Here is a 24992-nt window from a genome sequence, read left to right as displayed (position 1 = left end):
TAGGCTCTCTAATTATGATTCCCCACACCGCATGTTACAGCTTATAGACAATTCACTTTAAAAGATGGAAAATTGGCTGCTGAGAACATCAAACCTTTGACGGCGCTAGGTCCTTACTTGTCGTTTACGCGTTTGGTTCGACACATTAAAATGCAAATAAAAAGAAATTAAGACTTGAAAACATGTTGGAACAATCGGAAAGTATAGTTTTTTATTTATTTTCAATTTTAAAATTAAAATTTTCAATAAAAAAATGCAAATAAAAAAATTACAATCATGTATGGACCTAGCACCGTCAATGCAACATTTGGTATGACGCAACCCAATTTCCCATCTTCTAATTGTCTTTGCTACAAACTCTCATTGAGCAAACAGAATCGCGCCTCTTAACTATTTTTGATAAGAGTTTGGAAGCTCTTAAAAAAGTGATGAGAAAAATTGACACACAATTAGAATGTTTGTCAAAGAGAGTTGAAGAAGTTGAAACAGTGGCAGCCAAAATTGACTCAATGAACAAAGAAGTAAATGACATTAAGGCCGAGATGAAGAAAGTAAAAATGAATCAGCAATAGTTCGATAATCCCAAGTCGCTTGCTTTGCCTTTAGCTTAAACCCATGCGTTGACTAAACTACAAGGGTAGCTTAACCAACAGAGAGAAAATGTCGAAATTTTAGTTCAATAGAAAATTTTTCAAAATTTTATTTCATTTATTTATCATTATTTATTTTATTTATCAAAATATTTTATAGAAAAAAATTTTCTTAGTTGGAGAGGAAAGTTTCGCGAAATCGACCAAAATATCAAGAATTCTACCAATCTGTAAAAAATCTACCATTTTTAGTAGAATTCTACCAACTGTGGCAGCCGTGGTTTCAGGCCCGAAAGTATTCATTATCATAATTTTTTTATTAAAATTCATATAAGAAACTTCATAACCATGAACCCGGGATCCTTCAAAATGTTGACCCTTTCTTTTATAAGCAAAATGGTACACATATTAAAGCAAATTTCGAGTACATTGCGAAGAGATTTTTATATAGACAGTTGTTAAAGAGAAAACAAAAGAAAATAAAAATATTAAAAAAAAGAATATATCAAGCGATTTTTTTCTTAAGGTGTGCCTGCGGAACTTTTCTTAAAAACAAAAACATTCGACATTCTTCACTTTGTAAAAAAGAAATTAAAAAAGTTTCCAAAAAATCTATAATTGAAATATGTGTATAGCTTATATTTCGAAAACAAAGCCCAAAATAGCATTATTTGCTCTCAGCATTTATACTAAATACGCAAAAATCATTTAAATTTAGTAAAAAAATATGCAGCCATACTTACCAAAAAAATACCAAATATCCAAAAATTCTGAAATTTTATGAAAAATTGCAGCCATATTCAACAAAAATAAAAAGGTAAATACCGATTTGCAAGAGTCGATATCTCGAAAACTAGGGTATACCTACATATTATTTGAACAAATATTCAATATATACCCAGCAAAAACTAGGCAACCACATCTCATTACGATTTGCATTACCAGGAGTAAAACTGACATTACACATTGCATTACATTGCGGTGAGTTATAATGACAAACTTATAATGACAATAATAAGTACTTCTATTTATTCTATTTATTTATGAATGGCTTAATAAATAGAATAAATGATGGTATCATTAGATATAATTATTCGCATAATTGAGCGTTTTCTTAAAAAACTCAATGTGTATAATGTAACGGTAATTCTGAAAATTTCTCCGTTAGTGAATATTCTTCGCAAATATTTCATAATAACTGAGTTTTATATTAATGACATTATACCTCATTCACATTTTACTTCCAAAATCCACTTTATACAGATTTCAAATGTCATTTGCCTTATAAAAATGGGATTTCAAATCTAATTTTAGTAGATTTTTAGCATAATGTGTATGTGCTATTACCATATTATGTTTTAAACAAATGCTTTATTATACCTCATTCATATTATACTTCCAGAATCCACTTTAACTAGATTTCAACTGTCATTTGCCTTATAAAAAAAAAGAGATTCAAAGTCCACTTTCGAACCTAATGTGAATGGGCATATTACAACGAATCCAATTCCCCTAAACAACCTATTAATATATTAATATTTTTTTAATGTATACAATATTCGTTTCTATTCAACTAGTGTCCATATAACAGCATTACTCGACATATTTCGAACCATTATAATCAGCGAGAGAAGTCAGTATTTTCGAGATTTGGTTACCTGAGACAATAAGTAGTTGCTTTTCAAACTTTGGTATATCTACAAATAAGTGATTACATATTAGGTGGTTATATGCTTTAAAAGCACTACTTATTTCATGGCCGAAGGTAAGCCTGGGGTGAAGTACTTTCCTCCTAGGACATGCGTATGTAAATGTAATCCGGAACGATGCCAATTAAAAAGTGGTTATTAATTTTTAAATAAACCTTCAAGATTACCGGGTAATTAAAGTTTTTTGCTGGGTTATTAAAAACATAAATTTTTTATTAAAAAACAAATTGAACTAAAAAATGGTAACATGTAAAACAGTAATAAGATTTAACTATTCAAACGCATACGATCGATAGGTCGTCGTATCCGGGTAATTAAAGTTTTTTGCTGGGTTATTAAAAACATAAATTTTTTATTAAAAAACAAATTGAACTAAAAAATGGTAACATGTAAAACAGTAATAAGATTTAACTATTCAAACGCATACGATCGATAGGTCGTCGACCTTGAATACGAAAACGTTTCGATGAAGTGTTAAGTCCATCTGAAGTGGGCGATGTAGCATCGGTATTATGCAATTGTGCCAAGTATGCTGAAGTCGATTGTTCACTGGTGGTAAATGTTCTTTTTCGTTTAAGAGAACCTATTTCATTTTCATCTACTAATGGCTTCGAACGAACCAATGAACCTAAGTAGCAAATAAATTAAAAACAATTGAATGAAATTCTATACCCAAATTATCATATCCAAAACGTTAATTTTCCTTCGACTCGAACAATTGTTGGTTTTTCACGTTTCCGTCGAACGAAAACATTTGTTTTGGGATATGAGTAAATCGCATTAAATATTTTACTTTCATTTACCTGCTATGGAAGCACACCTTTTTATAATGGAATTGGAATTAGCGTCTGTTAGAACAGGTGATTCATTGTTAGGTGATAATTTCATATAGGATCCCTTGCGTGATGGCAAGCGCATTACCGAGCTCATTATTGACCATAGCCCAGATTGATTTTGTTTTGTTTTTACTTCTTCCACTTTTCGTACAGATTTTACAGATTCTTCGGGAGTAAAAACTTCATCGTCAACAATATCATCAGTAGTATTAATGTCAAAAGTATCGGTAACATTTTCTATGCGACTGAATGCAGTGCTATGAGCACATTCTTTTATTGAAGGTTTACGTGGTGAACAAAAACGTCCGCTAAGATTTTTTGGTACTAAACGTTTTCGGATTCTTTGGCTATCGGAAGAATTTCCACTTTTGTCTGGAGTAACTTTGCTCTTACTTATAGGTGTGGCGTTTGGCGTAAAAAATACATCAGAAGGGGAATTTTGCGATTCGCGCGATTCTTGGGATTCCACTTTTGGAGTTTCGAATTTAATTAATTTCTTATTTATAACTGCCCCTGGAATGCGTGTTATGGGTGTAATGGGGGGTAATGGATTACGAACAGGATTCGTTGCTTCATTCACAGACTCAATTTTTTGTATTTGTTCTGTGGTTGCTGTAATAATTTCAACGCTGCGACAAGATTTAAATACAGAACCACTGGAACTATTTGAACCCATCGATTGATATGATGAATTAGTTACTGATGATGTTTGTGGTTTAATAGAATTTATGCTGCCGTTAGAACTGGTTCCGGTGTTGGATGATGACGATACACTCGAAAGATGTTCGGTACGAGTAATTACAATGGATTCGGTGGTCAGTTTTTGAGCGGATAATAAGATTTTACGTCTCATATTGGGCAAATCGTTTCTTTGCAATCTATTTTGATCGGAATAAATTTGAGACTCTTCTGATTCACTGTGACTACGACGCACAGCAGGCGAAAGGCGCAAATCCAGAGCAGGAGGCGCAGGCGACTGATGCAAAGACGTTGCTCCATCACCAGGACAATCTCCTAAGCCGGGCGAAGAAGTAGAGTCAAACATTTTCTTGCGTTGTAATGTCGCTATGGATCCGCCCCTAACTGCTGTTGATGCTGCGGGTAGACCATGTTCGGCAAATGCCTTTTGAATACTCTTCGACATGACCTGACGCAATGGTGTCACGGCTGACATTCGAGGTCGACCATTACCAACTCTTCGATAGCGGTTTATGGGTTCAATAGCTTGGCTGGAAAGTAATACCAAGAAAAAAACGCATTGTGTAATTTACAAACTACTGCCCCAATTTTAATAGACTTATTAGTGAAATCCTACATCCAATGATGTAATAAAGACTACGAAAAGTCTGTAGTAAAGACTACGAAAGGTCTGCAGAAAATGTTTTAAGCCCTCTTAGTTTGACTGAATCAAAAAAGTTATCGTAGCACATTTAAAAAAAAATATTTCTCTTATTTTCCAAAAATGTGAATATTAAATTAAGGCAGCTAAGAAAATGTTTGCAAATAGCTTTTAAGGATATGCAGGAATATTCTTAAATATGCTTTGGGTAAATTTCTAAACGCTAAACATTTTCCAATTTGTTGTTCGCTAGAATCTGAATTACAAAAATACATATGAGAACAGATTCATTCAAAGTCTATGGTTTAAATATCATATTGTACAACACGTATGTATTTGACATTAATTTTGCCTCAACTTACCTGTTTGACTGTGGCAATGCTGGACTTATCTCGGAATCACTATTGTATATGCTAGACATGTGACCAGCACCTGTAGCATTAAAAGTCTGCTCCTTGGGTTTAGCGAAAACCATTTCCAAATGAACAGGGGTTGATGTAGAACGTATAACTTTTCCCTTTATCGCCGATGATACACCAACATGGTTACGTTGAATTGATGAACTGTTACTAATCGAAGATATATTCTTAATCGAGGAAACACTGTCGCTAATAAACTCTTCCTGAATTTTACTACTTTTCGCCTTCCAGCGCATATTAATTATTGATATTGGTGTCATGTGAGTATCATTGAAATCTTGTCGACGCATTGGAGAAACCTGTGTCGAATGCATATCAGCTCGAGTAACAGTCACCTTTGACGCCTCGTCCGTATAACATGTTTGATTGGAGACGTTCGAACCCTGTGCTTGACAAACAGCCGTAGACTGAGTCATGCATTTGGTGAATTCTTTGAGATCAGTGATATTGTAATACATCTTCGAACACTTCTCACATCGCAATGGTAAATGATGGGTTTCCAAATGTATTAACATTTCCGTATAGATTTCACTATGAAGGGGAAGTGGTCGCCTCTCACATATTGGACAGAATAGATAAATCTCCTCGTACGCACCCATGGGCAATGAAATTTCTTCCTCCTCAGCAATAGGCTCTTCATCACACCTAACAAGGGTAGATGTGGTGGTACATACATTTTTGCCTCCATTATTATTGATGTTGTTGCTGGTACTCGTACTTATCATAATTGGTTTGCGAGCAAGAATGGCGTGGTTTTTTATTTCATGTTTATAACGACACTTTGCACAACAAAAAACACTCTTACATACTTTGCAAATTACCTGTAAAAGACAATTTTATGATTTTCCCATTTTCAATATATTCTGTTTATTAGAAGGAACTTCAGCAGAACAATAAAACTTACATCCTCTGGTAAACGCATATTGATTTAGAATTGGATACTATGAAACAAGATCACATTTCTCACCTCCACTATGAGCAAGTCTATATAACGGTTTTTACAAGTTTTAACCTTAACATAAAGCATATACGAGTGGGAAATACAATAGGAAGAAAAGGGATCTTCTGTAAAGAAAACTAATGCCAGCCGTATAGATGTCGCACAATGACCGCAGCATTTTGGTATTATGCGCTTTACAGACTATCAGTTATTCCGGACGACAGTGTTCATGTCGAACATATCCCATATATTGTGCACACTATAAGTCCGAAGGCATAATCGATACTGCTGCATGTTTATGGGATCGATAACACATTTACCGATTATTTAGTCATCGCCGACAAGTCGTATCGATCCGACACACTGTAAGATTATTTAAAAACACCGACATTCCGTCCGGAATAACGGATAGTCTGTAAAGCGCATAAGTTTCGTAAATCCGCCAGAGAAAAGAAAAAAGATGAAAACTGTATCAACCAATTTCTCATATCCGAAACGAATACTTCCGTTCGTCTGAGGAACCCAAAGCAGCTTAATTTATAAAAAAAAATCAGCTGTTTTAGGCGTTTCAATTGGAGAAAAGCGTTCGTTGCGGATATGAAATATTGGCTGTATGATATTTAAGAGAAACGCCGACAAAAACTGCATGACATTAGATAAATTTATTTTACCTCTCCTCATGACTGTCACCTACTGACGCAGTTTCATTCTCTTGTATTTCTCTACTCTCTTAAAATGTTACAATGAATGATTATAAATTATTTGAATAAAAACAACAATGAAGTGTTGAAAACATAGTTATTACGCTATTAAATTGTAAAAGGTGAACATTTTTCGACATTCCATTTGGTATTTTTTTCAGATATTTTTCCAGACAAGCTGCCGATCAAGGATAAACACACAGGCTGATGGGCGCTGGTACATCCGCAGAATATAGCAACATTGCAACATGTTACTCAATATCATTCATTTATTAATTTAAAACATTATGTTCATTGTGATTTTAGTCTCATATAAATGTTATACATTGTAGAATTATTCAATTTTTATTCAAATTAATAAAAATCTAAATAATCTTGTTTTACTTGACCACAATGATTTTTTTACAATTATTATAAAATGCACTTTGATGGAGCTTTTATTTGGTCCGTTCTAAGTTTATCTAAAAAAACACAATAATTGCACTCATCCGATGTTTAATATAGTAACTATGCGTGGTAAAACTACTCAATATATACCACTGTTTTCGACGTTGTGGGGATTCTCAGAAATGCCGTTAAATTCAAACATTTTGGCAGGGAAGTAGTTAACGTCCATGACCATCGTGTAATAGAATAAGGCAACAAAAGTTCTAAGTATAACAAATATACATTCGCTACCTATCCATTGTGCCACAAAAAAAGAAACTCAATAAAAAATACTAACTTCAAAAAATGTTGGCATGAGTGCAGTAAAAGAAAGCAGACCTAATACTGCTTTCAATTTTGTGCTTACTCGGTTGTCGATAAGTTTTTATCGGAGAATGACGTTACTACACCATTTGTTTTGACTATTGTTGGATACAACAAATACGAAGCATATATTAAACAGCTGTTTGAATGCTGTGATTGATTTGACATTGTCGTGACATTTTACATATTTACCAGAAACGAAAAGCAAAAAACGAAAAAAATTTGATAAAGAAACTGAACTTGTTGGCTATCAGCAAGCAGAGAATAATATTTTTTAAAAAAAAAACGTGCAATATATTCTTTTGGTGTCTAAACATTGAAATCAGCTATATGATCCTTTAAAATGCTATAGAGACTCTGTTTCAGAAGATATATACTAGATCGGGTGAGAGATCAGTGGGGAATTCTGTAACTATTTTTATTATGTAAGTACTATAACTATATTTTACTACCAATATTCTCTATTTATAAATTATATACACACTCTATTTAGCTAATTTTATTTCGTCAGTCACATAAATATCAACATGCGCTCTCGTAGTAATTCGGGCGTACGGCTGGACTACTATCAACGTATAGTTCATCGCCTTATCATGTCCCACCAAGAGCCCGTCACAGGTTTATTTCCTGCTTCGAATGTCAATTCGCATGCATGGATAAGAGATAATGTGTATTGCATCCTGGCTGTTTGGGGCCTTTCAATGGCCTATAAAAAGATTGCCGATCAGGATGAGGATCGTGCCAAATGCTACGAACTAGAACAAAGCTGCGTGAAGCTAATGAGAGGCCTTCTCATGGCAATGATGAATCAAAAAGACAAAGTGGAAAAATTTAAAATAACACAAAATCCGTTAGACTCCTTGCATGCAAAATACAGCAGTAGCAATGGCCAACCCGTGGTGGGTGATGGAGAATGGGGTCATCTACAAATTGATGCTGTGTCATTGTATCTTTTGATTTTGGCCCAAATGACTGCTTCGGGTCTGCAAATTGTCTTCTCCTTGGATGAAGTGTCTTTTATACAAAATTTAGTTTTCTACATTGAATCTGCCTATTGTATTCCCGACTATGGTATTTGGGAAAGAGGAGACAAAACCAATCACGGTGAACCAGAATTGAATGCCAGTTCCATTGGCATGGCCAAAGCTGCTTTAGAAGCAATGAATGAATTAGACTTGTTCGGAGCTAGAGGTGGTCCTGCTAGTGTTATTCATGTATTGGCCGATGAAGCCCACAAATGTCAAGCTGTCTTGCAATCTATGTTGCCGCGTGAATCGAATAGTAAGGAATTAGATTCGGGTCTTTTGTGTGTAATTGGATTTCCTGCGTTTGCTGTTGATGACCCTCATCTTATTCGTAATACCAAAGATGCAATCTTACAACGTTTGCAAGGTAAATACGGATGTAAACGTTTTCTTCGTGATGGCTATCGCACACCGAAAGAGGATCCCTCACGTCTATATTATGAACGATGGGAGTTGCGTATGTTTGAAAATATCGAGTGTGAATGGCCGTTGTTCTATTGTTATTTGATCTTGTTCCACGCCTTCCAAAATGACAAGTTGGCTGTTAAGGAGTATGCGGATCGTTTAGAGGTGAGTTTGGTGTTTTGCACAAAAATTTGTCAGTAATGAATCTTCGATATCAATAAGAGTGTCGACGAAGTCGAACAAACAGAACTCGGATCGTAGGTTGAGTTATATTTGGTTATAACTGATACGAGGATAAGCGGAATGTTTAGCAACTGACACTGTATCGTGTATACATAAGAGGTATAGTGTCAAAGAGAAGAAATTAGTCGCATTCCTGAATGCTGAGCCATGGGTTTGTAATTTACCCTGAATGTGGAAATTTTCAAAAGTTTGGATAGTTGATAGCAAATGTCCAAAAATCGATTAAAATCCAACCTTAAGATAACCTTACATGACCGAATACACGCTACAACAGAGGTTCGCGTATTTGTTGTGTGTTGGCTTAACTTTTACCCTTATATTACAACACGCAAACATGACTTTATACTGGCAAATTTGTCACCAAACATAGGAAATAATTTCAACTGCTTCATAGCTTGTCTAAAATCAATTTTTTATTCAAATTTTAGAAAGTCGTTAATAGCAAAGCTTAAACCAACTATTCTAATTTAGCAAACCACTCCAAACGTTGTAATTTTTATACCTAATGGGTTTCATTGACAGACCATTTTGAAATTTATGAAGGGAATGTCGACTGTTTTAGCTCTCCTTTTAAAAATTGATGGTAGTACTTAACGTTTTCTTCATTTCATTTTTCACATATTAATTTTATTTGCAGAAAATTATGGTACGGGGTGATGATGGCATTCTTTTAGTCCCCGAAAGCTATGCCGTACCGCCCGATGCAGTTTCACAGGAATATAGGAGTCCTGGTTCAGCTCCAAGGGAAGTTGTAGGCCGTTGTCCATTTTTATGGGGCCAGTCTCTGTTTATTCTGGGAAGACTTCTTCAAGAGGCAAGAATTTCATATTAACGTCTTAAATTTTTTACATTATCTTTGTTTTGTATACATTTTAGGGTTTTCTTGCGGTGGGCGAATTAGATCCTTTAAATCGTCGTTTGGGTGCCCAAAAGAAACCCGATGTTGTTGTTCAAGTTGTGATTATCGCCGAAGATAATGAAATACGAGATAAATTGGCTGAATCTGATTTGCATGTTCAAACAATTGCCGAAGTGGCACCCATAGAAGTACAACCTGCACGTGTGTTAAGTCATTTGTACACATATTTGGGAAGAAATCGTAAATTAGGATTGACCGGTCGTAAATCAAGAGATGTTGGCATATTAAGTACAAGTAAATTGTACTCCTTGAAAGATAGAATATTTGCGTTTACACCTCAGGTAAGTTGATGTTGAACCTTAGTTTGTAATAAGAAAAACTTGAAAATTAATTTGACTCCTTCTCAAGAAAAAATATATATGTATTATTTCTTTCTTAATTTTATTTTATTTTGTCTTTTTTTTTCTTTCAATACACATACACCCAAAATATACCCTTATAGTTTGTCGATTTATCACGTTTCTATGTCGCATCCGACAATGAGTTAATGATTGATATATTAAAAGGCGAAATAAATTTTCTCAAGTCTGCTTGGGATTTACTTGGACGTCCTTTGGTTACATTAGTTTTGAAAAAAATACATTTAGGTCTGTTTCAGTGGAAAGAAATCCAATAATACTTTTCTCAGTCAATTACCATTCATCAATTTGAAATAATTTTGTTTGCATTTCTGCAAGAATAATCTTTGCAAGGGTTACGATTTTTAGTTTCTTTATTATTTCTTTTATATGTTTTTTGTCTTAATTTTTACTTTCTTCGTTTATGCAAAAGCGAGTTTTTTTCTTTAAAAAATGTATGTAATATCCTTGGGGTTGATTTCTATAATTGGTTTTGGTCCTTTGTATTCTAATAAAGATTTTTCTCTATCTTGATAACAAAGGTAAAAAAAGTTAGATTATCCACTATATTGTTTTCCTCAATGTCAAGGTCTCCTATATCTACTTAATTGGGTTTATAGAAACTTGCTTTTGCCTTGTAGTTTATTTTTTGATCTTGGAGTTAATAATTTCCAAATTTAATTATTAATAATTTTAAAAATCATTTTGCACGGTATTTTTTAAGTTTTTGTACACTTGAAACCCTAAGCACACATAACACTTTAGACACAACATGTATTTTTTTCTCAATTGTTGTCAGTTGCTAATAGGATGTCAAATTAAAAGTAAAACAAAAAATGATATTTTAAGTGCTCATGAAGCCAAGTACAGTGAAACATTGCAAACTAGGATACTCTGAAAACCGGACACCTCTCAAAAGACGTTTGCTATATGAACACATTAAAATTATCCACTCATAACTGGACACCTCCCAAGTGTGGGCAAAATTTAGGCAACCTACTTCTGAGAGGTTTCGCCGTAGTAGATTATCTGGAGCTATACGCTAAAGAGAAATATTTCAGACAATTAGTCAAGTCTATTCGTCTTTCATTTGGAAACTACCATGATTTTATTGCATAAGTCAAATTTTTTTTAAATCCGATATTTTTGCCTTTTATAAAACATAAATCTAATCACCGGAATCCGCGGGTTCTTTCTCTCTACAACGCGAAAAGGCATGAAATTAATTGCTCCAATTAATTTTTTATTTGAAATGTCTTCAATAAGGAAAATGATAATGCCAATCACAGTTTTAATAGGGCGTAAAAAAATTAATAAAAAAAATAATTGATTGGATTTCAAAATGTCAATTAATTTTTTAATTGATAATTATATAGTTAATCTTTTTAATTAAATCAGCTAAACAAGTAATTAAGTTTTGCAATCGACATCGAATAATTTATTTAATTAAATTTTTAATTGGCACAATTATTTTTTTTTTTAATAAAAAATCGCGAATATTTTCTTCTTCCTTTACTAAATTTTTGTTCTTAGTTTGATTATCAATTAATGTTTTAATTAAAGTCGTGACTATTTTCAATCACTTTCTCAATTGATTTTGTGTTTTTATTTTGATTAAAAAATTTATTGTATCAATTAATTTTTTTTATTAAAGATTAAAAAAAAAACAATAATTTTTTTAACTGACATAATATTCCGAGCTTGATTAAAAAGTAAATTTTATCAATTAATTAGACATAATGTGTCAGTAACAACATATAGCCTACAGAGAACTGCAACCGGTGTTTTTTTTTTTCGTATTGCAATCTTACCCACAAAATGTCGGTGGCAGTGAGTAAGACACCAATTACCATGCGATCTTTTACATTGATACAAATGCGAGAATAAAAACACCACTAGTATATTACAATGTTCGTATGCAGTGTCTTGCAATCTTAAACCAATCGACATCGTAACAACGTGTGATTGCACTCAACAACAACAATTACCAGCAGTTGGCATCAGAGATGGAAAATACAATTTTTAAGAAAGTGCAAAAAAGGTATTTTTTGAGCGGAAAGGTACTTTTTACTAAATTTCAACAAAAATTTCACTGGAAGATTATTGTCAAGAGACTGAATTTTAAAGAAAATAAAATTTTGCAAAAATTTTCTATAGAAATAAAATTTTGCAAAAAATTTCTATAGAAAAAAAATTGCAAATTTTTTTCTATAGAAATAAAATTTTTACAAAATTTCCTATAGAAATAAAATTTTGACAAAATTTTCTATAAAAATAAAATTTTGACAAAATTTTCTATAAAAATAAAATTTTGCAAAAATTCTATATAGAAATAAAATTTTGACAACATTTTCTACCGAATTAAAAATCGACAATATAGAATCGCATTCTTTTTTCGACTAAAACATTCTTGAAGTTCAATAAAATCCTGTTTTTGACTATGTCTTTTACAAAATCGAGATTTTCTTCACACATGAACATGTCTGTTTTGCCATATTTGTAAAAGACTATTAGCAAATAAGGTTGATAAAGACTTTCTCAAAATATTAAAATATTTTGTCAAAGCTATTGTACCATGTCTACACAAAAGGTACTAAATCATTCGCGGGGGTACTACGGTACTGACCGGGATGAAAAAGTATTGAAAAAAGTACTATAGTACTGCATTTTCCATCTCTGGTTGGCATTAGCTCAAGAGAATTGAGAGAGTACCAAATAAGAGAATACCAAACTGCTGAGATATGGGTAACCAATTTGTGTGATTACTTTACTACGGTGTTTTCGAGAGACCAACGCTCATACTAACAAACACCGATTTTTTTTTACCAATTGGTGTTTTAAGATTGCAAATATTGGTGTTTACTAAATACAATGGTCGGTTGCGGTAGATCGCAGCCGTTCTCTGATAGCCACCATACATAAACTAAAGCAATATACCCTTACTGACAGTTTATTAAAGGTATTCGTATGGTATTAGTAGGTTTAACGTTTTACGTTAACTTTTATGAATATGTGGGATATACTCTAAAGCCCCTGGAATCTTTATAGTAGTTTGCCAAATCATCTGATTTTCTGGGTACCTTATATTGACCAGCATTCACTATTAGGTGAATAATGAACTCTTCAGCCATTTCGATGAGAGATTTACATCAATTCCAATCGATCTCATGATATAAAGTTAAGATGTAATATAGACTACCTTAACTAAGACTTCATCTACATATAGTCCGTTGACTTTAAATTTATTTGTTCAACTACAAGTACTAATTATTGACATCCTATGGGCTCTACAACTACAATATTATCTGTTTTTATAGTATCATATATTAAGTTTTACCAACCATACACAAATATACTATATTCATTATTATTACCTACCAATTATATATCCATTCATTTATTTTGTATTAATCAAATTCAGCATATCGATTATGAAGAATATTATACCACACGTGATCCCGATTTGCTAGCAAGTAATTTCACCACCAATTTAGCTTTCCTAACTAATAATTGGCGTCATATGTTAGGAAGACCAACCATTACTCTAATGGCAACACATTACATGCTAGGTAATTACCCCCAGCCGTATAGTCACAAAGAAGAAATAACCATACGCATATATAGGGTTTGAATTGAACTTCGAAATTTATTTAGTTGCTTTAATGTTAATGGTATTAAATTGAGAATGAAGCATCCAATTCAAACCCGGTTTACATTAAAACACAAAAACCTATATGTATATATGTAAATTATATTTTAACACATGTTGGGAACGGCATAACAAGTTTGGCTATAGAATGAATATTTAATTGATCTTTGGTACTAACCCCTATTTATAAAAGCTATTTTTTTGAGCATTACATATTTATATGTATCAACTGGAGGGAATGAATTTTAAAGAGCAGTTCATAAATTGAGCACTCAAGCAGTGTTGCCAGTATTTTTCTGACTCTTGTCCCCAAATTATGATGTCTTCTTCCCCAAAAATCCCCAAATTAAATTTAAATTCCTCACAAAAATCCCCAATACATTTTTGACAAGTTTTTTTTTTTTGAAAAAAATAATAATAATAAAGAAAAGGCTCTGCTGTAGAAAATCAGTAATAATTTAAAAATTAAAATTTTGTAAAATCCAGCAAGCTGCAATAAGATCAAGATTTCGAACCACAACTCCAAGAAACTGGTGATCGTCTTCCAAATGCTGGATATATGAAAATGGGATTTCGGTCTCCTTTGTACTTATGAACGAAAATTTACTTCTAAATATTCAAGCAGTAAAATTGGGTGGTAAACACATTGCCAAAATTGATAGAATTCTACCAGATATGTAGATTTTTTATCGTTTGGTAGATTGGTAGAATTTGTCATAACTTTTCTATGGAAACAAACTTCTGACAAAATTTTCTATATGGAAATAAAATTTTGAAAACAACTTTCTATATGGAAAAATTGAGAATTTTTTTTACATGGAAATAAAATTTTGACAAAATTTTCTATAGAAATAAAATTTTGACAAAATTTTCTATAGAAATAAAATTTTGGGAAAATTTTCTATAGAAATAAAATTTTGACAAAATTTTCTATAGAAATAAAATTTTGATAAAATTTTATAAAGAAATAAAAGTTTGGCAAAATTTTCTATAGGAATAAAATTTTTACAAAATTTTCTACAGAAATAAATTTTTGACAAAATTCTTACAAAAACAAAATTTTTAAAAAAATTTGCTATAGAAATAAAATTTTGGCAAAATTGTCTGTTGAAATAAAATTTTATTGAAAAAGATTGAATCGTTTTTTCGAACATAAAAATCCCCAAATTAATGGAATTTCCCCACCAAATCCCCAAGTTCCCAGATCCGAAATTTCGTCCCATTTTAACTAAGTTAACTAAACAATTTTGTTTATAGAATGTAAAATATTCTATAATCAAATGCAATTGTAGCTCAGCCCTCAACCACTTGCATTATAACAAAACAGTCGCTAGTTATTAACCAAATCCTACCTATCACGTCTTTAACTCCTTAATCACGTGACCGCATAATGGTTACCATACTATGTCCAGTATAAGATAAATGAATAATATAAATACAATAAAATATCAATAAAATATGATTTCTGTTCATTGTATTCTTATGCAGAGACATTCAATTAATTTTTCATCACAGTTCAGCTGTGATTCTACAAGAGAAGGCAAACGACACATTAAAATGCATTCATGATTGGGTGACATTGAATAAGTTTGTGCTTAATGTTTCGAAAATTAAGCTCCTAAGATTTGATTCTTCGAATCCAGGAAGCGTCATTGTTCGTGTTGATGATAGAGAAATCGAGACACTTGATAAACTTAAAGTTTTAGGAGTCACCTTGGATTCCAAACTTAGTTATAGGAAACATATTGATAATGTTTATTCCAAGGTATGTTTTACACTTAGTAGGCTTTACTCATTGAATGTAGTTCTTCCATACCGTATCAGATACATATTGGCCCACGCTTTATTAATGTCACAGGTTTGTTTTTGCATGGAGGTATATTTGTGTACTATATCTAGCAACATCAATAAGATTAAAATTCTAGTGAATAAGATTATTAGATTTGTTTTCAATGTCCGATATGGCTCAACAGTCAGACAGGCTGATGGTCAAACTGTTCATAGCTACAATCACATATCCCCCTATGTAATTCGTTTTTTTAACTGTACTTTTTCGGACTATAATACTATAAGATACTTACTGACGTTTTACAACATAATAAAGAGCTCTAGGCCAAAATTCTTAGCACAACAATTTACAATTTTGCATTCTCAGAGGAATTTGCAAATATTTATTCCTTTAAGACATTATTCGATTTATGACAGATCACTTTTGATTAGAGTTGCACATGCTTGGAATTTCTTACCAACCGAATTGAAAAGATTTACATTTTCCTACTTTACATTCCGGAAGAAATTATTTGAATATTTTGGGAATGTATAACTTGGCACATCGTTGTCTTCGGACCTTTTTATATAATTTAAGACTTTCTCTTTCTTATATATCTTGTTAAAAAGTATAGTGTTGTTAATTGAAGCTGATTATAGATAAAAAAAAATATTTGAATATATATAGAATTAAGGTTATTACTTTATTACCAACTATGGAACAATTGTAATATGTTTTTGGCTATCAATAAATAGCTTTTTGTATTACAAATTTGAATGAAATAAAAAAAAAAATAAAAAATACCAGTCAAATATTAAAAATATATATAGAAATACTTGTAACATTCCCCACCCTAACAATGAACAGATTGTCCTTACATATTAGGAAAGTCTCCTACAACTACCACATTTTTGCATCATTCTTACCTTAACCTTCCCATAGATGGACATTTAAAAGCAAAATGTTCATTAAAATCGGTAGAATAACCGATTATTTACTTACACTTTAGGAGTGGTGTGGTTGGTAACAATAGTAGCCCTAGGTAGAGGTTAGATTAGGTAAAGTGGCAGTCCGTTTGTTTAGGCCCACTTAGACTATTCAGTCCAATGTGATAATACCATAAGTGATTTAGATTTTTTCGCACCGGAATCCTATCGGTCTAACGAAATTAAGTTAACTGAAATTAAAATGGGTATATTGTATAATAAAATTAATTATTTCGTTCGGGATAGGTTTGTATTAAATTGATTCGCTCGTCTAAGGGCCTCATATCGACTAAAATTATTTACCAATTTGGGTTATGCCGTTCTCAAGTAATGTTTTAATATAGCTTGTTGATAATTTAAAATTGTATTTTATATGTTGCTAAAGCTTCTTTATTTGTATTATGCTGAAATTGCTGTTTGTATTAAATTATTGTGTTACTTCAAGATGTTTTACTTAAAATCTCTGTACGTAGTTTTTTTTTATTTATTTGCATGCAAATTTATTCTTTTTGATTTAAGTGTAATTACTAACCAAACTATGCCTTGGGCTTAGTTAGGATAGAAAAAACAAAGCCCTCGAAATGATAATACACAATTTAGTATTTACAGATATTTATAAAAATTGATTAGAAATATTTTAATGTAAAACTATTTCGGAATATTTGGAGTTTAGTTTTTCAATCTAAACAAAAAAAGTAGTATTGAACCAAACAATCTTTAGAATTGTAGTCTAAAATTTGAGTGCATTGTTAAGACTGTAGAGTAGATATGTTTTTACTAACAAATATGCATTGTATTTTGATTACTATAAATATTTCGCATTGAAATATTCTTCACTATTAACAATTCTTTATCTCTAGACCAAGATAAAATACCCTTGGCCATGATACAAACAATGCGCAAGTTGAAATCTGGTTATATCAATGGCACTCGTGTTATGTTGGGAAATCTTAAAGATTTTCTCAATACATCAGCTATTACCGATCTTAGCTTTTTGGGAAGTACTGAAGATGGTTATCCTGATCGTTTACATCCTGATGTACAGGCGTATTTGGATGAACATTTGCTACGTTCATTCAGTCATCGTAGTATGATGAATTTGAGAGGTGGCCATCTTAGACCACGACCATTGAGAAGACGTATGTCATGCAAAGGAGCTATAAAGAAAACAAGATCGATAAATGTCGATTGTAAGTAAAGAAAAAATCACCAAAACTTACGTTTCTCCATAAAAATTGTAATTATTATTATTAAAATATTTTTTTTATGTTTACTTTTCCATTCTTTTAGCTGACACATTGGGTATGGAGGGACCCACACCTTTAACCGAAAGACGTTTGTCATCTGTTATTGCCCCACCGTGGTTGCAAGCCAACAAGCAGGATCATCACAATGTGTTTGCCATTACACCTGAAGAGGGTTCCAACAATCACAGCACATCAGATGTATTGATAAGGGAAAATATTTATCCAATTGACATAAATCATAGCCGTCAATCTTTAGAAAAACGCAGTGAGTTTGGTAGACACTCAGAATGTGAGTTTTTGAGTTCATTGTTTGTTTAGTTTTTCTATCTATCTCTATTATCATTAAAACCCTTTTGTTTTCAAAATAGGATGTTCTCGGTTACGGCCACAGTTGGTAGAATCTTTCCGCCTGACCGTTAAAACTTAGGTGGAATCTCACAGTTCTAGTGTTTTATACACCAATTTTCGAATTGTGCAGAACAGAATTGTTTGCCGTTGTCCGACACCAGTTGTTCGAGGGTTTCGAATTGAGCGCAAAATGTATTGAATAGTTTTATTTTGTAATCGAAGTTGTTTCGCAGTTTGTAGGGGTATTTTGAAAAAGATAATAGACTCCAGTGTTGGATACTTTCTAATGGACGTGTTGTATTTGGCCACGGACACAGATTTCTCTTGACACGGCTCTTTGTGTTAACTTGGCAGCTATTGCAGTTTCGATCATAGTCCTCGATGTCCTTGTCTATTCTTGTCCAATAGACGTAGCTTTATAGCAATAGCTTAACTTATTTCTGCTGCTATTGGTCATTTATGCAACTGCTTTAGAATGCGTTGTTTAAATAATTCTAGAATTGAACAAGAGACAATCTACTGTTTTTGATATTAAATCCTTTCGATTATAATATGGTAGAATTTACGAATCGATTTGTTTTTGATTCTTAGGCATAACATAAGCCTTGACTCTTTGAAGAATTTCGTCATTCTCAGTAGCTTGGACGATTGATTTGATTTGGTGATGTTGACATTCCTTCATTAGGGCTGTTTTCTTTTTGTACTGGATACCCTGAGCAGTCACGGACTAAAAGAAAACAGAGTACTCGTTTATCAAGGACATCTCCAAAAAATATGCAACACTGTCATCAGCTGTTTAAAAACAATCAGAAAACAAGTGAAATCTTAAATTTTTAATGTATGAAATGCTCAAATAGTTATAAATATGTACTGCTGCGATTATTCATGACACTGTATCACTTTGAATTTCATGATATTCGATCAATTAGTCACAATAAACTGCTATTGTGAATCTAAAAAGCGTCACTTTATCAAAATGCAATCTGGTAACACCGACTCGACTTGCACTGATGAGATGTTCTGGATAGAACACCAGTGCAACGATATTCTGGATAGCCCATACAAATGCTGCATCCAGTGTTAAAAGAAAACAGCCCTATTGATATCGCGTTGAATGTCGTCTTCAAGCAGTATCGATTCCACGGGATCAAACGTCGGCGTGCCCAAAATCATTTGTGTTGGTGTAACAGCCCATCTTTGCAAACGATTTGCGGTCTATATTGGTGAATTTTCTTCTAAATAACATCTCATGGAAACGCTGGACCGCGAATATCAACGCTACTCCTTCTTTCTCGTTTTGACTGTGAGAACTCGTGATGCGTGGTATACTGCTTTGATGTTATTGTCTGAGAAAATATGATATATTACAGCGTGCGATAAAGCATCAGCTGCTACAAGTATGGGAAGATTTGGATTATAGTGGGTCAATAACAGATCCTAACTTAAGATGCGTTTGAATTCATCCAAACTGTTTTGAAATTGTGCTGACCACTGAAATATTGTGTCCCGAAGGACATTTCGAAGCTTCCGCATATTGTTGACGTATTTTGCCATAACAATTAATCGAGCTTAGTAGTGATCTCATTTCTGATATATCCTGTGGCACGAATTCTTGTATGGCACGAATTTTTTCGGGATCTGGACGTATGTCTGACTTGTCAATTACCTTGGCCCAAGACAAAAACCATATTCTTGTACACTTTGTAATAAAAGATCTAAACTGAATTCATATTCTGATATGGATTTTTCGGAGTATAATATCGTCGATATAAGCTCTTGAACCCTTAATGCTTGTGCACAATTATGCGTTGAAAAGTTCGCAGAATCGACACCTGGAGTGAGGCAGTTGAATCGATAAAGATATGTGTGTGTATTGATCGTGAGGAGGTCCTTACTTTCATCGTCTACTTCGATCTGGAGGTATGTGTCTGAGAGATTAAAATGACTGAAGATCGTGCAATCGTGTCATTCGGCGAAGATTTTTACAGGTGTTCGAGAGGGTATTGTTTTGGTTCGATTGTCCTGTTTAAACCAGTTGAATAATCGGCAGAAATGAGTAACAGGTTGGCTGATAAGTCCCCGGTCTAACAAAGAAAAACACCTTTTTTTTGCCAAAATTCGTTTTTATTATTCAACATAGTTCCCTTCAAGAGCCATACAACGATTATAACGACCTTTCAATTTTTTGACACCATTTTGGTAGTACTCCTTCGGTTTTGCCTCAAAACAGGCCTCAGTTTCGGCGATCACCTCTTCATTGCAGCCAAATTTTTTCCCTGCGAGCATCCTTTTGAGGTCTGAGAACAAGAAAAAGTCGCTGGGGGCCAGATCTGGAGAATACGGTGGGTGGGGAAGCAATTCGAAGCCCAATTCATGAATTTTTGCCATCGTTCTCAATGACTTGTGGCACGGTGCGTTGTCTTGGTGGAACAACACTTTTTTCTTCTTCATATGGGGCCGTTTTGCCGCGATTTCGACCTTCAAACGCTTCAATAACGCCATATAATAGTCACTGTTGATGGTTTTTCCCTTCTCAAGATAATCGATAAAAATTATTCCATGCGCATCCCAAAAAACAGAGGCCATTACTTTACCACGCTTCGGAAACGGTTCACCGGTCGCTGTCCACTCAGCCGACTGTCGATTGGACTCAGGAGTGTAGTGATGGAGCCATGTTTCATCCATTGTCACATATCGACGAGTTAACAGCTGCAAACACCGCTCAGAATCATCAACACGTTGTTGTTTTTGGTCAAATGTGAGCTCGCGCGGCACCCATTTTGCACAGAGCTTCCGCATATCCAAATATTGATGAATGATATGACCAACACGTTCCTTTGATATCTTTAAGGCCTCTGCTAACTCGATCAACTTCATTTTACGGTCATTCAAAATCATTCTGTGGTTTTTTTTTTTTGATGTTTTCGTCGGTAACCACCTCTTTCGGGCGTCCACTTCGTTCACCGTCCTCCGAGCTTGAATTTTGCATATTGTTGATTTCCCTGGGGCAGAGTCCGAGTCCAAGTTTTTGCTTCCACCGTATTTTTTCCCTTCAGAAAACAGTATTTTATCAAAACACGAAATTCCTTTTTTCCATTTTTTCACAATAACAAAAGTTGCTTCACAAAAGACGCTCTATCTCACAAACTAATTGACTTACAGACGTCAAATTTTTACACGAATCATTTGAAGGTTGGTACTATATAAAAATAATATGGATTTAATACTAGCGACGCTATCTATGTGTCAGACTGGGGACTTATCAGCCAACCTGTTATCTTTCCGATCCTTCTGCTTACCATATTTGGTGTCGCATATCAAGATGAATCTACGGGTGTAATTATTCCCGCATTCTGTACTTTGTCCAGTTCGCATTATATATCACTCACTGCGTATGACACTGGTCGCTTAGGGATATAAACTTACGTGGAACCTGGCAAAAGTGCATGTGCATTTGGATCTTTGTGCAAAGACCCAGGTTGTTGCTGTCGAAAATTGTTGATACTTGTTCTTGAGTTATGAATTATTCTCGTCTAAAATTTTGCAATGACACCATGCTGATTAAATGATTCAATCCATTCTATGCCCATAATATTGATGTTTTCAATGTCTGAATTGTAGCAAGGCGAATTCAAAAACTCCTTCATTGCACTTGACTCATACAATGATGTTGATTATGTTTGCGATATCATCTGTTTTATGAGCGTCAGACTTGCCAATATTTTCCCACGTAGTGTGTGATATTATCGATACGTCATATGGAGTATCGATCTGTAATCGTACCAAATTTCCATTGATGTTGATATCAATAAATTTTCGAGACTGTTTAAATTGTGACCGTTTTTAGAAAACACTGTCTTAGTGCTTGTTCGCTTCTTACCGCTTGCTTGCCCCGTTTTGCACTGTTGACACTTGGCACATTTATGCTTGATGAAGAGACAACATTTTGAAAAATGGAGCTGTCGTTGTTTCATCTACAAGATTGTCGAGATTCGTGGTGTCTTTAGCTTCATCCAGATTTTTTAATAATCTAAGATGGATGTCTTTGTCATTGTTGGATTTCAGTTCCAGGACGAAGATTAGACATTTGAACTGGTCAACTTGCATGTCCTTGAGGCAAAAAAGTTCATACTGGAGATTAACTTGTCCAGCATATTCTTTGAAATCTTCCTCTTCGGATTTCGATATTTGTAAGCACTTGTAACGTTGGGAAACTTCTGTCTCCACCTACCCAAATAGTTTAATTTTTCTTTGGTGTCCTTAGGGTGTAGCTTCCAAACCTGTTGCACAGAACTGCTACCTTATCGTGATCTTCGAGAGTGACTTCCTCCTTTTCGAACACGTGGACGTATCTGTTATACCATTATTGAAAAATTAAACAGCTTTCGTACACAAAATCTGTAATTAAAACCACTTGATTGATTTTTGTAAATTGATATAGTTTTATTTAACAAAGCAAATTATAAGATGCTAACCATGTAAAGTTAATACAAAAGAATAGAGAATGATATTTGTCTAGTAGAAAAGCGCGTAGAACTTAGACTGAATGTTTTGAGATGCCATATGAGCAAAATGTATGTTAATACTATGGGGCTGTTTTCTTTTAGCACTGGATACCCTAAGCCGCGAAGGACTAAAAGAAAACACAGTACTCGTTTATCTAGGACATCTACATAAATATGTAACACTGTCATCAGCTGTTTTAAAAATAATCATTTGAAAGAAGGGAAATCTTAAATTTTTAATGTATGAAATGCTCAAATAGTAATAAATATGTACTGCTGCGATTATTTATGACACTATACCACTTTGAATTTCATGTTTTTTGATAAATTACCCAATAAACAGAAGCATTGGAGAAATGCTTATATTCAATACGCTTTCAAACATTTTTTCAAAGAATTACCTTAAAATTCAATTTGAGAAATTGTTGAGAAAATCGCGTTCTCAACATAAAACAGACATTACCCTGAACAGTAGAATTCAACACGTTAGCAACAATTTCTCAACATATTAGCAACAACTTTTCAAACTAAATTTCATTTTAATGCTTCAAACCTATTGGAGAATTTGTTGAAGGCAATCAATTTGCAAGAAAGATGAATTAATGTTGAATATGGGATTCACTATCAAATTGATATGGTGTTACAAGTGAAAAAAAACTCATCCTTGTGTTTGTTGGGTAGTCACAATGAATTGCTATTGTGAATCGAAGAAGCGTCACTTTATCAAAATACAATCTGGCAATACCGGCGCGACTTGCACTGATGAGATGTTCTGGACTGGTGGCAACGATGTTCTGGATAGCCCATTCAAATGTTGCATCCAGTGCTAAAAGAAAACAGCCCTTATATCGGTTATATAATTTTTAGGATAGCCCTAATACCTTCTTATTATTTCCCTATTATAGGTGGGTATTACGTTCGGTTTCTAAAACTGATTTTTTTTAATCAATGAATTGAGAAAGATGAAATATTACACAGTCAAAGTCAGTAATCTTTTTGACAAGATTTGATAAAAGAAATAATACAAAACAAAAAATTGTCATATATATATATACAACTTTTAATCTAGGGAAAAACGAATATAGTACCCACCTTGTCTGGGAGGATATATGGGATAGATAGAACGTTACATTCCACTCATCACACAATATTTTTATAGATTTGTTTATTTTCTTTTATTTTCATATGATTTCGTTTACTTCACCTAATCCATCGTTCCGCTACATATTACGTTTTCATTTCTGTGATATTGTTTATGTGTGACGAAAAAACCAAATGAATTTTAAATGCAATTTACTAAAAATCAGTACAAAATATTCCCAAAATTCTTGTACAACGTCATCGTCCGGAAACAAATTTTGCCGATACAGAGGTTGAAGAACTTATTGCAATGCTTCGGGAAACAGAAAATCTTGAGGAACAAGGTGATATTTTACAATATCTGGTTGATACACAAGGATTGGATTTCAATACAGGTATGCTATACTGTTTTCAAATTTACATATATTATCTAAATAGTACATACATATGGTATGATAGTTTATACGAAAAGAAATAACACTAAAACATAACACTATAGTTATATGATATACTATATAATTTATGCCTTTTGCAAAGCCCAAACACATTTATACACAATTCCCACAAAACAAGAACATGCATCCTTCGTTAATCCTATCACCATGTCCAGTGTATTTTGCTTGATTCCTAAGAAATGTCTTCTCGTACACATATCCAACAACACTTACACTATCCCCATTACACATACATAATTCATGTGTTATACACATTTAATTTTTATGCTTATTCATTGATTTTTGTTAAAAAAAAAATATAATCATAAACAAAAATAGCCGGCTTAGGACTCAAAAATAAAACGTCTTCATCTACTTCCACGCCTGGTAAGTTAAAATTATTTCTCAAACATTTAAGAGGCAAACAAAAATCCCATATTAGTCCAAGGCACGTATCTATCAAATTTAGAATTGCACTAGAGTCTTTATACTTTCTTGTTTTATGTAAAGGTGAGTATTAAGTTCGAGTTTAGCCGCTAAAATCGCTAAAGTGAAAACTAAATCAGTAAGAAAAATGCATGAAATTATACATATTTGTTGCAAATTTTATATTAACTTGATGGGGAAAAGCCCAAAGCAAATTTTCAGAAAGTTTGTATTCCTTAAAATGGATTATTAAAGAAAAGTAATCGTGAAAACATGACGTTTTTAGCGGCTAAACTCGAACTTAATACCCACCTTAATGGAAATACTTATTTTGG

General features: G+C 33.2%; 2 protein-coding genes across 11 annotated transcripts in view; one reads left to right on the top strand and one right to left on the bottom strand.

Annotated features, from left to right (window-relative positions):
- Window positions 1-2692: 2692 nt before the first annotated feature.
- On the bottom strand, window positions 2693-5949 carry fs(1)Ya (female sterile (1) Young arrest). Its single transcript, XM_075300166.1, has 4 exons — window positions 5798-5949; window positions 4837-5714; window positions 3103-4364; window positions 2693-2927 (listed from the first exon to the last, which is right to left on the bottom strand). Exons 1-4 carry the CDS (start codon window positions 5813-5815, stop codon window positions 2707-2709), a joined length of 2379 nt encoding a protein of 792 aa, XP_075156281.1. The 5' UTR covers window positions 5816-5949; the 3' UTR covers window positions 2693-2706.
- A 1482-nt stretch (window positions 5950-7431) lies between these two features.
- LOC142231715 (putative phosphorylase b kinase regulatory subunit alpha) overlaps window positions 7432-24992 on the top strand; it is a 28129-nt gene continuing 10568 nt past the window's right edge. For 2 of the 10 annotated variants that reach the window (XM_075302343.1, XM_075302336.1), the window contains exons 1-9: window positions 7432-7709; window positions 7778-8879; window positions 9595-9771; window positions 9834-10157; window positions 13636-13783; window positions 17478-17807; window positions 17908-18153; window positions 24025-24192; window positions 24571-24618. In XM_075302343.1, coding sequence (XP_075158458.1) covers window positions 7812-8879; window positions 9595-9771; window positions 9834-10157; window positions 13636-13783; window positions 17478-17807; window positions 17908-18153; window positions 24025-24192; window positions 24571-24618 — 2509 coding nt within the window. In that variant the 5' untranslated portion in view covers window positions 7432-7709; window positions 7778-7811. Of the gene's footprint in view, window positions 7710-7777; window positions 8880-9594; window positions 9772-9833; window positions 10158-10318; window positions 10464-13635; window positions 13784-17477; window positions 17808-17907; window positions 18154-24024; window positions 24193-24570; window positions 24619-24992 lie in introns of all 10 variants that reach the window. The other 8 variants (XM_075302345.1, XM_075302341.1, XM_075302344.1 and 5 more) reach the window with 6 other exon arrangements.

Source organism: Haematobia irritans, chromosome 3, assembly GCF_050003625.1.
Source record: "Haematobia irritans isolate KBUSLIRL chromosome 3, ASM5000362v1, whole genome shotgun sequence".
Lineage (NCBI taxonomy): Eukaryota > Metazoa > Arthropoda > Insecta > Diptera > Muscidae > Haematobia > Haematobia irritans.
Note: the sequence above shows the minus strand (reverse complement) of the source record. Positions and strands in the feature narration are given on the sequence as shown.